General features: G+C 47.4%; 1 protein-coding gene across 2 annotated transcripts in view; it reads right to left on the bottom strand.

The window, feature by feature from the left end:
- The window catches only part of NFIC (nuclear factor I C), a 126,148-nt gene that overhangs the window by 26,237 nt on the left and 85,127 nt on the right, over positions 1-14,784 (bottom strand). For both annotated transcript variants that reach the window (XM_054981451.1, XM_054981450.1), the window contains exons 3-6: positions 12,566-12,640; positions 8,702-8,776; positions 5,719-5,842; positions 3,260-3,384 (exon numbers count right to left, since the gene is read on the bottom strand). In XM_054981451.1, coding sequence (XP_054837426.1) covers positions 3,260-3,384; positions 5,719-5,842; positions 8,702-8,776; positions 12,566-12,640 — 399 coding nt within the window. The remainder of the gene's footprint in view (positions 1-3,259; positions 3,385-5,718; positions 5,843-8,701; positions 8,777-12,565; positions 12,641-14,784) is intronic.

The following is a 14,784-nucleotide window of genomic DNA, read 5'->3' on the forward strand; positions in this document are numbered from 1 at the left end:
GCCACTTGACTATTAGATATGATAATTAATGACACTGCAGATGAAGGCTGGGGCTGTGGCAGAGAAATGGCAGCTTTTTGACAACCACTTAGTGAATTCACAGCCGAAGCAAGATTTAAGGAAGAGAAAAGCGGGAGGGGACAGTAGGGGAAAATGCAACAGGCAAAACCAATTAGGGGCAATATTCACTTAATCATTTTAATGGATTATTCCCCAAACGTTTCCATTATGTTCGACTTGGGAAATCATTTAACTGTTAAATAAAGACAGGCTGCGATCTTGTGCAAATTTACATGAGAGTAAGCCCCATTTGGACTCAGCAGGGCTTACTTCCAAGTAAACGGGCCTTGGATCAGATGGCAAAGCTGTTTGTCCTAATTTCCCATTGGTAAAGGAGCTGCAGATGATTCCACTACATATATCTGAAGGGCCAAATGCAGGACCTGGCCAAAGGTGCCGTCAGTTTCAGCCTCTTCTTTCCCAGGCTGTCCAGCCAGATGCTCCTTTCCTTGTTTGTCACAAGCATTTGATAATCAGAAGAATGCTCCTGAATATGGAGGTTCCATTTCATTATTAGTCTCCAATGGTAGGCTCACCCTCCACAAAAACACGAGGATTGTTTTGCTGGGCTAAATCAACATAGGCTGACCCATGAAGCTGCCCTATACTGCATCAGACCACAGGTCCATCATTGTCTACTCGGGCTGTCAGTGGCTCTTCAGGGCCTCAGGTAGAGGACTTTCACGTCACCTATTCCCTGGCCCTTTTAGTTGGAGGTGTCAGGGATTGAACCTGGCACCTTCCACATGCCAAGCAGATGTTCTACCGCTAAGACAAAGCTTCTAATAATCTCTCCTCCATGAATTAAGCCTGGTATTCATCCCCAACATCAAGAAGTAGCCTGCCTTTGAACATGGAGGCTCCATCGAGGCATCCTAGACCCTCAGACAGACCTCTCCCTCCAGAAGTGGTGCTTGGAAACACATCTCCTCAGCCAATAACAACAACAACAACAACAACAACAACATTCGATTTATATACCACCCTTCAGGACGACTTAACACCTACTCAGAGCAGTCTACAAAGTATGTCATTAATCCCCACAACAAAACACCCTGTGAGATGGGTAGGGCTGAGAGAGCTCTGAGAGAGCTGTGACTGGCCCAAGGTCACCCAGCTGGCTTCAAGTGGAGGAGTGGGGAATCAAACCCGGCTCTCCAGATTAGAGTCCCGTGCTCTTAACCACTACACCAAGCTGGCTCTGTTACAGAGAGGCAACTTGGGCAGTCTTTCATTGTGGAAGCACCACACACACCCTCCATGACAAAGATAGTGGAAACACCTTATTATTTTCCCAATTTGGCTTTTCCATTCAGTTGCTGAGGTGAGATCAGAAATATGAGCACTTTCCACCCCCTGCCCCCCCATGCTAACTCTCCTGTGAAAAGCAACCTAGTTATTGCAACTGGCATCTGTTTGGGAGGCCAAGGAAGCACTTCCTCTGTGTGCCACATCAACACAATGGTCCGACAGTCCTTTATAAAAAAGGGCAAAAGGTTTGCTGGGTGGGCACATTCTTTCCAGGAATGATCAATAGTCCGTTTTTCATCCTGCGGAGTTCAGAGAGGTGTTTGTGGCCCTGCCCTCTCCATTTTATTCTCAAAACAACCCTGTGAGATAAGAGGCTGAGAGTGCCTGGCCCAAGGTCACTAGTGAGCCCAAATTGGGCCCAAAATGGCCGGAAGGGGCCCAAAATGGCTAGGATCTGGCTGCTGCCCGGTGGGGGAGTGTTCCCCTAAATGGGCCCAAAATGGCCAAAACAAGCCCAAAATGGCCCGGATCATGCCCAAGTCAACCTGGATCGGCCCAATCCTGACCGTTTCGGCCCCAATCTGGGCCATTTCGGGCCCTAAATGGGCCCAAAATGGCCTAAACAGCCCCCCAAAAGCCCAGGTCAGGCCTGACTCAGCCTGGAATGGGCCAGTGCTGGGCGGGGGAACTGATCTGGGCTGTTTCAGCCCCAATCCTGGCCATTTTGGGCCCAAAATGGCCCTGAAACTGCCCGAATCAGGCCCAAGTCAGTCTGGAACATGCCGCTGCCGGGTGGGGGAACCCTCCCCCACCTGGCAGCGGCTTGGTCCAGGCCATTTCAGGCCCGATCTGAGCCCAAACGGGCTCCATATGGCCAAAACAGGCCATTTTAAAAAGGTGCTGGAACGTCATTCCGGGGCGTTCCAGTTCAAAAAAAGCCCCGCTTATAAGACTAACATTTGTGGAAGGGTAGGAGCTTTCGTGAGTCACAGCTCACTTACTTCTGATAAAAAGTGAGCTGTGACTCACGAAAGCTTCCACCCTACCACAAATTTTGTTAGTCTTATAGGTGCTACTGGACTCTTGCTCTTTTCTACCATCAAAGGCGGCACTAAATTTATTTGTTCCCTGATGAAAACTCACAATCAGGGGCCAGAAGCAGAGGTTGAGACCCACAGAGAACTATCAGGGTCCTGGGAGAGCCCAATTCTGATCAAAGTATCAAAGCTCAGCACAGGCACTTATCTTACAGCTTGACGAGAGCAGGAGTACAAGCAGCAGGTCGGTGCAACCACTCAAGGTGCCATCTTCCCCGCCTCTCCTAATTCTGATCTCTGTCCAATCCATGGCTGCTTGTTCCCTCTCTCTGGATTGTGGAGGATGAATGGGGACCAGGATTCCTCCCTTCCTGAACTTCCTCCTCTCTGGACCCCCATGTTTTCTTGCATCTATGGCTCCTCCTCTCTTAGGTTGGGATGCAAATATAACCCAGCTGCCTGCCACCATTGTGCCCGCCTGCCTGCACGAGCAATGAAAACAGGTACAAGCCACTGCCTCCTTTTGTTCAGCCTGTTCCTCTCTCTCTGGGCAGCTTCAGGAAGAGAGTACCTTCTAAAAGGGACTGCTGCTATGCCCCCCCCTCGCCCCCAAGAGACTCCATGGAAGGTGAGTAGCAGTTTTATGTCTGGTGGCACCAGCATCAAACCATCACTCCTCACTGATCTCCCTTCTACTGGTGGCAGCTGCCAATTCCTTTGGGAAAGTCCGATCCTGCTACTGCTGTTGCCAAGCTAGAGGAGAGAGAAGGGGAGAGAGGCAGAGAAGGGGCTGACCTGAGGGCATCTTGAGCCCCCCCAAACTTGGAGCCTCCCCTCCTCCCCAGTGCAGTCAGACATGATCTCTCCCACAAAGTGGGTGAAAGGCAGACCCCCAAACCTCACACCCTTACCCCCTTCCATGTCTTCTGTCCAGTTGCGGCTGCTACTTGTGGGCGAGCTGGGAGAAGTGTAATATTCACCCCCCGGGCTTGTGTCAAGGTCATCCTCCATGGAACCCGACTTGTGCCGTTTACTCCTGCAGGGGACAAAGGCTGCAATTAGCATTCTTTCCTCAATCTAATACTAGAACAGCTGCCTCCCCAATGTCCATCACAAAAGCAGAAAAGGCCAGGGTTTCCCCACGCTATGCAGAATTCTAGTGCTTTGTAAATTAACCCAATGAATAAGAAACCCCCGCAAGATGACCTGGTAAGGGCTGTGCAGGCTTGAGGAGGCACTGAGTGTTGACAGCAGTTGAGAGAAGGTGGGAAATATTTGTGTGTGTGAGTGTGGAGGTGGGGGAGAGAAATTATCCCACTGAAGTTCTTGAGAGCTCACCGAACCCTGGAGGGGAAATTTGGCAGGTGATGGAATTTCCAAGTTGTTTCTCCTTCCATGAATTCTTCATGGGATCGAAGCTTGGCAAACCCTAAAAGTGACTGCTCACCATTGCAGTGAGCCGGGCAGGCACCAGTGGTGGATATTGTGGGCAGCTGCTCTATGGCACTGGGTGGGCCTGCCACTGTGCAACGGCAATAACCGCGCCCTGTCTTTTCTTTCTCCCAGTGTGTTAGCAATGGGATGAGGCCCCCTGGAAGAAGTGAGCCTGTCATAGTCTGACAGCCATTAGGTACACTCTGCTATCCACGACTGACTTGCCTACCCAATTGAGCAGTGATGGATACTAGAAAAAGAACTACCAACCAGAAGAGAGGGCAGGCTAACGAGAGGTGGGTGATGCTTGTAGTGAGGCAGTAGCTATTCATTCACCCAGGCGAGAAGCAAAGCGACTAGCAATTCTACACCCCCTGGGAAACTACTACTCACAGGGGGGAAGCAGCCATAACACAGCAACTTTTGGAAAACAGCTTCCTTCTTAAAAGTGAAGTTTTGATCAAAACTTTGAGCATGCCCTGAGTTAAAATTGGGTTGCGCTATCTCACAGCCCCCAAACGGTTGCTTTTGGTTTGCAAGTCATGCATCAGAAACCCTCTCCCCTGAGAGAAGGAATTCTCTAGTTGAAGGAGAGTTTTTAATTTTTCTGTTTCAGCCTCAAAACCTGTTTCGAATTTGCTTTTTACCTTGGGTAAAAGTGAACAATGTTCATGTTTTTGCGCATCAATGAATCAGTTTCATAGGATACATGTATCCAGGGCTTTTTTTCTGGGGAAAGAGGTGGTGGAACTCCGTGGGTTGCCCTCGGAGAAAATGGTCACATGGCTGGTGGCCCCGCCCCCTGATCTCCAGACAGAGGGGAGTTGAGATTGCCCTCCGGCGGAGGGCAATCTCAACTCCCCTCTGTCTGGAGATCAGGGGGCGGGGCCACCAGCCATGTGACCATTTTCAAGAGGTTCCGGAACTCCGTTCCCCTGCGTTCCTGCTGAAAAAAAGCCCTGCGTGTATTATACATATACATGACTTACATTTTGCATATAAATACTGTAAACATTGCACATGAAAGCTGACAAAAGCAGAAAAGTTTGGCAAAAATACAAATGCATATGAAAAGAAAATATTAAAAGAAGCAAATAGGGAAAGTTGCCTTCTCTCCCTTCTCTTCATACAAATCAGCAAAAGGAGATGACGTCTTCTACCTGATACGCATGCGCCGCGCTGACCTGCTGAACCTCCTGAAATCCCTTTTTTCTGAAGCAGTCAGTGATTGATTTGTACAGTATGTAGACGACCTCTCATTTTCATCAAACTGATTCACCAGTATCCCATTATCGCTGTCCCAGGGAGACTGACCTGATCCAGGGCTTCCTGCTGGTTCCCTCAATATTAACCTCCTGATGGCATGGGACATCCAAAGGTAGTTAATAAGGATCAGCAACTGAGTTCTCAAAAAAAGAGAGGTATCGGAGTACCAATAATCAAATTCCATTCCCAATGCCCGGCTGGAGTCGGGGGAGGCTACAGTTCTTACAATTATTGCTTGGGGGGATTCAAAGCTCAGACCATCCCTGGGACTAGAATAGTGTCCCACTCTTTAGTGCTTAGTTCTCGTGACCCCTTCTTACATGCCCAGGATAAGGCCGATCACCATCTTGGGTTCAGGTAGCAATTTCCCACAGGCCAGTTTGGATAGGGATCCTGACAGTGTTTTGCCATCTTCTGGGCATGGAGTAAGGGTCACAGGGCGTGTGTGTGTGGGGGGGGGGAGGTATTTGGGAATTTCCTGCATTGTGCAGGGGGTTGGACTAGATGACCCTAGAGATCCCTTCCAAACCTATGATTCTATGATTCCTTGTATGCTCAGAAATACTTTGATCTCCAGACATTCAGAGGCAAAGCTTTCCTGGTCTTGAGGAAGCTCAAAAGAAGTCCTTCTAGGGCAGCCTTTGGAACATATTCCACCATTCAGACTTACCCACTGGATGAGGTGCTTGGAAGTGTCCGTCTCATCCCCGTGCTGGAAGGATTTAGGTCATAAGCCAGGTGTCCTTGCAACTCCCCCAAGGAGAAATTTGGCCCCGTGCCCGTCACCACTGGCGCTGTAGAGGACAGAGAGACGCAGTCCCATCAACCCAAGGCAGGTACTTAATTGAGAAGAGAGGAAGGTGAAATTCCATTCCCAATCCTCGGCTGGAGTCGGGGGAGGCTACAGTTCTTACAATTATTGCGTGACACTGAATGGCTCAGAGCCAAGCTACAAGTGACGCCTGACACAGGTTGGACACTTGTCAGCTTCCCTCAAGTTTTGATGGGAAATGTAGGCATCCTGGTTTTACAGCTTGGCTCTCCATTACAGCTGCAAGACCAGGATGCCTACATTTCCCATCAAAACTTGAGGGAAGCTGACAAGTGTCCAACCTGTGTCAGGCGTCACTTGTAGCTTGGCTCTCAGTCCCCCTTGGCAGGGATCCCACACCAGAGTTGCTGTGCTTTTCTGCAGAGATACACACCAACCTCTCTTTCCCTTTTTGGGAAGTTTTCCACCTGCCCTCCTTCCACACCCATCCCATGACAGGCATTTCATTCTAATCACCAGCAATAACACCATCACCCAGGACCAGAGTCTGGGAATGGGTCAGACAAAGCTTCAAGACACCACACCCCAAGAGCAAGAGTCACGCAGAACTAAGGCTGGCTTTGAGAAACTCGTTTTTTCAGACGTTAAGAACCTCATGCAATTTTTTTTCTCCCCAATTTTATTTAGATGTAGAATAGCTGACTTTGAGCCAAACAACATAACTGAAACTCCAGATGTATTCTTTGGCCCTAAAAGCTGCAGCAAACATATACTGGAACTGGGGAAGCTGGTATATTTTCATGGAGGGAAACCACAGCCCTGACTGAAAACAGCACTCCCCCTCAAAGATGCTATAAGCTACAAAGCCCCTGAATTATTATTTTTTCTACCAGGGCTTAAAGCCTTTGGAAGGAGGGGTATTTGTTCAAGGAAACAGTATGGAGGGGAAGAGTTTACTCTCCTTCCCCATCCCTAATTCACATTGTACCCACCCCCTGGAATTCTTTTTGGGGGCCAAATTACACATCTGGAATTCCCGTCATGGAACTCTAGCAGTGGGTGAAGTTTGGCCCAGAGTTAACCTAGGAAGCCATTTCTACTTAAACCTAAATTTAGTATCCAAAGAACTAATCAGGTTTCACTTAATAGGCTGAACAGCGTGATCTTTAAAAAAAATAATAATAATTAGAATTCGAACTGGATAGGCCCAAGACTTAGAGTGGAATCGTGTCTTCTAAAGGCAACCCTTCCTTAGTAAGACAGCCGCATTTCAAATATTTAGCACATGGGGCAAAGGCAGAACAGTCTGAGAGTTTCAGGCAAAGGCAGAACAGTCTGAGAGTTTCAACTTCCATTAAAAAAGAGGAAAATCAAGCCCCTAGCATTTATGGCAAGAAATAATGGCGAATGTTATTAATTGGTTGCTGAACAGGATTTCTAGGGGTCTGAACAGGGGTGGGTTTCATTTCCTGGCAGAATTCTTTGCCCCTTCCTAGGATGAGCAAAAGAAAATAAATTTATGCAACAAGATTTGCCAGGCCGATTGGTCACCATGGCAAGAGAAACAAGGGGGTTGTGTCAGAACCCAGAAGTGCAGTCACTTCTGGGCAATGCTTTAAAGACCATAGAGAGTTGGGGGGATTCCTAGAGTGTCACCCAAAACTTCTGGTTTCAGATGCATTTCCCTCCCTGACTTTCTCCCGCTGTGACCAGCAGCGACGATGAGCAACTAAATGGATTAGCAGGAAAATACCTTCTGGAGGGTGAGCAGATGGCAATCCGATATGTAAAATATAAATGATGAGGGGTTTGCATAAATAAATATAAAATTTGGTTTTGCTTGGTACAGAATGTGTGTCATCGAAGTGGAGAGATTCTACCTCCACCCTCCCATGGGTAAGGCCAGTGATGACACATTCTTCATTCTTGGCCTCTTTTCAGCAGTTTTCAGCACTGAGATTACTGAAGGTCAATAATATCCCACCTCTGCATCTTGATTTCTACACTCTGCTTTTATTTTCACCAGCGTATTTAATTTGTTTTTCAATGTATCTTGAATATTCCGATCCTGCACTCACAGCTAGGTTCTTTCTCCTTTTCTGCTTATTGTAGATGGCAAAAAGCATTCGTCTCAGAAGCCTTGGTGTTTAACATATTTACATCTGCTGAGGCCCTGACCTGGATAGCCCAGGTGAGCCTGATCTCATCAGATCTCAGAAGCTAAGCAGGGTCAGCCTTGGCTAATAATTGGATGTGGGAGGCCTAGGGTTGCAGAGGCAGGCAATGGCAAACCACCTCTCTTAGCCTCTTGCCCTGAAAACCTTGCCAGGGGTTGCCGTAAGTCAGCTATGACTTGACGGCACTCTCCACTTCACATATGCTGAGAAGAACACATATAAATACATCCAAGGCAGTCTTTTGGGAAGAAGGCTTTTTGCCTCAATAAGCAGAAGAGCTATAAAGGGGAAGGGAAGAAAAAGGAAAAATAATGTGTTTGGAAGCTTGCTGGCGCTTGGGTAGAACAAGTTCCTGGATTGCATAGCTTCTCCTGAGATTCCAGAGAGGCTTTCCCACTGTTCAGTGAAGTTTTAAAAATGAATTCTTCAGGGCATGGCCATCTAGTTCTTATGGATGTATAATTTGATAAGCAAGGAAGCTAGGAAACGGAAGCACCCTAGAAGCCCTCTGGGACACAGTAGGGACCTCTAGGGCACTCTCTAGTCCCCAGCAGTAGAGCATGAGCTTCTTCAAGCCTCCCCTCCCCGGAATAGGCAACCTAGGTTTGCTTACGGCTGCTGCCCGAATATTCGAATCCTCAATGCTTCCCCTGAACAAAATCCCACACTCCCATCTTAGAAAGAAACAGCTGTGAACTACTCACTTCGGGAGACTTGGATAAGCTCTGTGACATTGAAGACGCCTGATGTGACAAAATTTTCTTGGAAATCTGTCGCATCTGCACAAAAGAGATTGTTGTCACACATTAAAGAAAATTCCAAGCACGGTTTTATTTGGGCGGGTTTCTGAATGGTTACAATGTTGAATTTTTATACTTGAAGAGAGAAAAATTTCAAGAAGGGCTAGCGGGTCAATTTAACAACTTGCCCATGACGTTCTGTGTGCTATCACCAGACGGAGATGGACAAGCATCCCGTTTTTGTTTCCGTACGTTGTCATGGAATGCCTTTTCATTCTACTCAGTTTTCTTGCTTCCACTCCAACTTCTTGCTTTCTTTGATGCCATTTCCCCCCAACTGATGCAAAAATAACATCCAAACCTGCAAAAAATCTACCATAAAGAAGCACAACACTGTGCAAATCAAACAACTCCCAGATTCGATTCATACATGGGAGAAGTGAGATTAAAATGGAAATTTTCAAGCCAAAATACCAGGCTTGTAAAATGCAATAGCCAGGCCTATTTAGGGAGATGAGCTTGCAACTTCGCTGTATGATTGATTTTAGTTTGGTTTATTTTTAGTTTGTTATTTTTTCATAGATGGTTTAATATTAGGTTGGGTTAACATTCTCTGCTTGTAGAACTCATTTTGAGTTGGAAAGCAAATGATAAATCTTCATATAACTAAAATCAGGGCTTTTTCTCAGCTGGAACGCGGTGGAACGGAGTTCCGGAACCTCTTGAAAATGGTCACATGGCTGGTGGCTCCACCCCCTGGCAACCCACTGGTTCCTTCTGTCTTGGTTTACTATAAAAGCTTCTAGATCCAGCCTAGGCAGAGACAAGATTCTAGTCTCGCTAGTGCAACCCCCCTGATGTACTCCAGCCTTCTTTCTCCAAAGGAATACTTTCCATCCTTGTCTCCCTACCTGGCTGCACAACCTCCCTGCTTCTCTTGCCCACCTGTCTACATTTTGGCCTGCCTTCAGATTTGTTTTTAAACTGTGCTTTTTTAAAAAAAGAAAAAATCAACATAATGAATAACCAAGCAGCAGGAGGTAAGGAAACATGAGGAAATAAAGCCTGGAGCCAAAAGACACCTCCCCGAATGTATGTCGGAACACAGGGGACCAAACTACAAGCCACGTGGGGTTTCCCCGACCTATAGACAGATGCGAAGTCAGGGAACTAACGTTCCCAAGTGCATTGGGACCCAATTTGACTCGAGAGCATGATGCAGGGAAAGAAGGGATTCAGCCTCCCTCGTCTTGTTTTCCTGAACTGAATCAGGCCCCAGCACACTTGGGAACATTAGTTCCCTGGCATCACGTTTGTCCGTAAGCGGGAGAACCCCAACCTAACACGTAGGCTACAAATGACGCCTTACACAGGTTGGACACTTGTCAGCTTACCTCAAGTTTTGATGGGAAATGTAGGCATCCTGGTTTTACAGCTTGGCTCTCCATTACAGCTGCAAGACCAGGATGCCTACATTTCCCATCAAAACTTGAGGGAAGCTGACAAGTGTCCAACCTATGTCAGGCATCACTTGTAGCTTGGCTCTGAGTGAGATCTTAGAAACTGGGAGACGAGGGCTCTGCAAAGCATCACCAGATTGATGGTTGTTGTGGGTTTTCCAGGCTGTATTGCCGTGGTCTTGGCAGCCAAGACCACGGCAATACAGCCCAGAAAACCCACAACAACCATCGTTCTCCGGCCGTAAAAGCCTTCAACAATACATCATCACCAGATTCTTAATACAACCACAAGAGCCTCTGAATTTGACCAGAAAATCACGAGTGGGAAGAAAGGCAGCGCTGAACCCCTTTCCCTGTGAGCTTGTAGGATTCCTCCATCCAAGTTCTTCCTTCCTCAACCAGCTTTTCTCCTCAAAGGAGAAAAGATATGTGGATCCAGTCATGAAAGCAGCTGGAGAGCGCAATAGGAAATCTTTTGGAAGAAAATGGTTGTGTGTGTTCTTCCTCCCCCTTCCTGCAAATGTTTCACTCAAAACCCCACACAGCTGTATTAAACTTAAAAGAAAAAGCCATGAGACATTGTACGTGTGTCCTGCAACCTGCATCAAGATTGTCTTTTTCCAACACTGTGGGGGGGAAAAAAGAAAGGGTCCTTGATGAAACCACCAAAGGAGGTTGTATTGTTTTGTTTGGTTCAGGATTTCCTAATGTGCGCACACACTCCAAGATGTTCACAAAAACACCATACAAAAAACAACCTTGATACAACTGGATATATCGAGGCTGCATTTTCTAGTTTTCTATGTGCTCATCAGTGGTAGGGTTGGGGGAGAGGCACAGCAATGAAAGGGACTGGATGCCAGGGCAAGAAGCATACGCATGTACTTTGTAAAAAAAATCAGAAATAAAATCAGGAACAAAGGAGAATTTCCTCATGTTCCAATTTGGAAAGACCAGGGCCGTTTCCACACTACTTACCTTCATCTGGAACGCTGTGGAACGTCACGAAAAAAATGCGGAAGATAACGTCTTCTCGCACAAGTTTTGCGCGACATCACACAAAACTCGCGCGAGAAGATGCTATCTTCGGGGGGGGGGGGGGGGTCGCGACGTTCCGCAGCATTCCGGATGAAGGTAAGTAGTGTGGAAACGGCCCAGGTATTTTGGAACTTCAGAATCCAGGAAGATATTCAAACGAGTAAGGTTTCAGAAGCATCCCAGACATGCACTGAAGCCCCATCCAATGACTGAATTGCCCTGGGAGGTTTGTGTGGGAGGAGGCATGCACCAGGCACAAATAGTTTGGGACATTAAATGGCCCCAGAGCCAATGTCACCACAAGGGTAACAAGCTTCTTTCAGGTTGCTTTCAGGTAACATGCAGGCAGTAGCACTTTACGGCAAACCAAATTTCATCGTTGCAGCCCAGCCTGGCGGTGTGGATTCAGCCCCTCGACTCAGAGCTAATTCTGCACTTGAGTTTTCCCTTTGGGTTGATGCCGCTGTGTATCCATCTCAAAGCTTTATCCAGTTCTGGTCCCGATCTTCCCAGAACTCTGGCTGCAGTTCTGCCCACCCACAACGGGCTCAAGCTGCCCGCTGTCCATGCTTGACCTAGGGCCGTTTCCACATGACTTACCGGCCTCTGGAACATTGCGCAAAACACGCGGAAGATAGCATCTTCTCGTGCGAAATCACACCAGGAAGACGCGATGTCGCGCAAAACTCCCAGATGATAGCATCTTCCTAGTAAGATTTTGCACAAGAAAACGCTAACTTCCGTGTGTTTTGTGCAACATTCCGGAGGCCGGTAAGTCGTGTGGAAACGGCCCTAATGGTGCTGGCAAAGTATCACAGAGCTGGGGGAAGTGCCGGAAAGGAACGATAGTCAAGGTCTTTGTGCATCTTGTGATTGAGGAATGGCTGAAAAGTTTGGGACTTCTTAGTTTAGAAAAAAAGCAACAGGGCTGGTGGAGGGGGAGCCATGAAAGAGGTTTCTAAAATGATGAAGACAGCGGTGAAAGTGTAGGAAGGGTTCTCATTCTCCTATAAGGGCACCCAATGAAGGTGATGAGCAATGGATTCAGGACAGACAAAAAGAATCCCTTCTTGGTGTAATACATAATAACTTGTGGAACTCATTGCCTCTGTTTTGCTTGCAGGCCTTCCAGAGGGATCTGGCTGGACATTATGTGGAACAGGATGCTGGTCCAGATGGACCTTTGGTATGATCCGTCCGGGCCCACCTTATGCTCTGTTTGGTCAAATATGGTCTTTCTTCATTTTCTCCTTTGGGCAGAGAGAGATACAAATAGATCCCCATACACACACACACAAACACATATATCCCCCTTTCCATTTTTGCTCACCCAGCGTGATGATGGGTTTGCTGTCCTCTTGGTCTGAACCAATTCCCGTCCTCGGGCTGCTGCTTTGATCTGAATCTGAAAGTTAAAAATGCAAGAGTTGCATGAGGTCTGTGCCTTTTGCGGACAAAGCTTTGCTCCCTTTTGAAAATCCAAAATGGGGAAATTTAGAGCTGGATTTGGGGCCAGCCCAAAGCCAAGAAGCAGCCCAGGCCACCATGTAGGGCAGCCAAATTCCAAAGGTGCCACTGAAATATCACATCCCTAACCTGGAGACACTCTTCATGTTTATATCTTAAAGACACGGTCCCTTTTTTGCATTTTAAGAGCACAGCTCCTCCTTTTAAACACAATTGAAACCAATTTCAGGATTTTAAGATGCTCATTTGAGTGCTTCTGTGTTTAAAAAATGTGAGGTTTGAAGACAGGGGTGGTGGAGGGGCTGGACACTTTATCAGTCATGCAGCATTACCCCGAGAACCATCACAGCTAGCCCGATCTTGTCAGATCTCGGAAGCTAAGCAGGGTCAGCCCTGGTTCGTACTGGGATGGGAGACCACCAGAGAAGTCCAAGGTCACTATGCAGAGGCAGGATATGGCAAACCATTTCTTGCCTCCTGCCTTGAAAACCCCAAGAGGGGTTGGCTGCAACTTGATGGCCCTTTGCACACACACAGTTCCGCTTGGGACTGCACTGTTAGTATTCTAAGCATAATGGACAATTTGGGTTCAAATCCCTGCTTAGCCGCTAAGCTTACTGGATGACCTTAGGCCAGTCACGCTCTTGCAGCCTAGCTTACCTAATAGGCTTCCTGTTAAGATCAAGGAGGTGTGCTCAATTTATGCTACTTCGATCTCTTAGGAAGGAACATGGGATACAAACATGACATTTTTCACCATGTGTGTATTCACACATGCAACTGTGACTCATGGACAATCAAATAAGATTTTAAACACTATATAGTGTTAAACTAAGATGGGGAGAACTGAATTCGAATCACCACTCAGCTGCAAAACTCACTGGATGAATGTGGCTCAGTTGTCCTCTCTCAGCCTACCATCCCTCAAAACATTATGGTGAGATTAAAACGGAGGAGGGGGGACCCATCCTGAGTTCTTTAGAATAAGAAGTGGGATAAAAATGTAACAGGTGTGCCTGATCAACTTCTGCCTGCCAATTTTTGCCAGAGAAGGCGGCCTAGAAGGTTTCTTCAATACTAATTTAATATATTAACAAGAGGTGGCTTCTACACAGGTACAAGGGCCCCAGGGATGGGGTTAGGGCCATGTGGCACTGGCAACCCCAGCGAGACGTCCTTGTACAGTTCCGTATCAAATAGTGGCTGACCACAAGACCACCGTCTGGGTCCGCTCTGGATTGCAACAGTAACAGCCGGACGCTAATGGCTGTTCTTTGTAATATCATTTTAGCAGTAATGGACAATTCCCCCCCTCCCTCGGTGCTCCCCGGACGGCACTCTCTTTGCTGCCAGCGTGGTGATTAACGAGCTGCCGCCACAGATTAGAGCCTCCCCCTCCCTCCCTTTGCTGGCCGCCAGCAGCAGACACAAGCCTGACCTCAGAACCTCCACGGCGCCATGAAGCCAAGGCAGGCGGCACCATTGCGGATCCTGGGCCGGCACAAACAGCAGGTTTTACTTGCCGTCATATGATTTCCAAACCTGGATGGTAATGATATTTGGTATCTATCTTTCCCTCCCCCCCAAAATCAGACAGAACACCGGTGACTGATGGAGATAGCCAGTGAGATCTGAAGGGTCCTCACCTCCACCATGCAATTTTAGCCAGCTTCTCTAACAAACGTTAAATAAAGATGTGGTTAATTTTTAAAAAAGGTTAATTTGGTTTTCAGTCAGAGTGGCGGGTTAATAACGATGCTGTGGTAGTAATGCTAACAACAACTTTCTAAGGTAGGTCAGCGTTTATCCTGGCCGTCATACTTCAGACGGCTGCAACCTTTGCACACTTGCCTTGAATTCAGGGAAGCTCAGTCCCATGGGAGCTGAGCTATCCGCAGAGGCAGGGCGAGGGAGGCTTGCTTGTTTGCCAAAATCCACCAAGCAAATTCATGGCAGAGACGAGATTCAGACAACAGACTCCTCCCCTGCCCACAGCCTGGTCTGTGGACAATGCAAAGCAAAAAAATAGACCTGTTTTAGGGTTCAAGTTCAAATCCCCGTCTACCATGAAGCTCATTTGGG

Source organism: Eublepharis macularius, chromosome 5 (assembly GCF_028583425.1).
Source record: "Eublepharis macularius isolate TG4126 chromosome 5, MPM_Emac_v1.0, whole genome shotgun sequence".
Taxonomy (NCBI): Eukaryota; Metazoa; Chordata; class Lepidosauria; order Squamata; family Eublepharidae; genus Eublepharis; species Eublepharis macularius.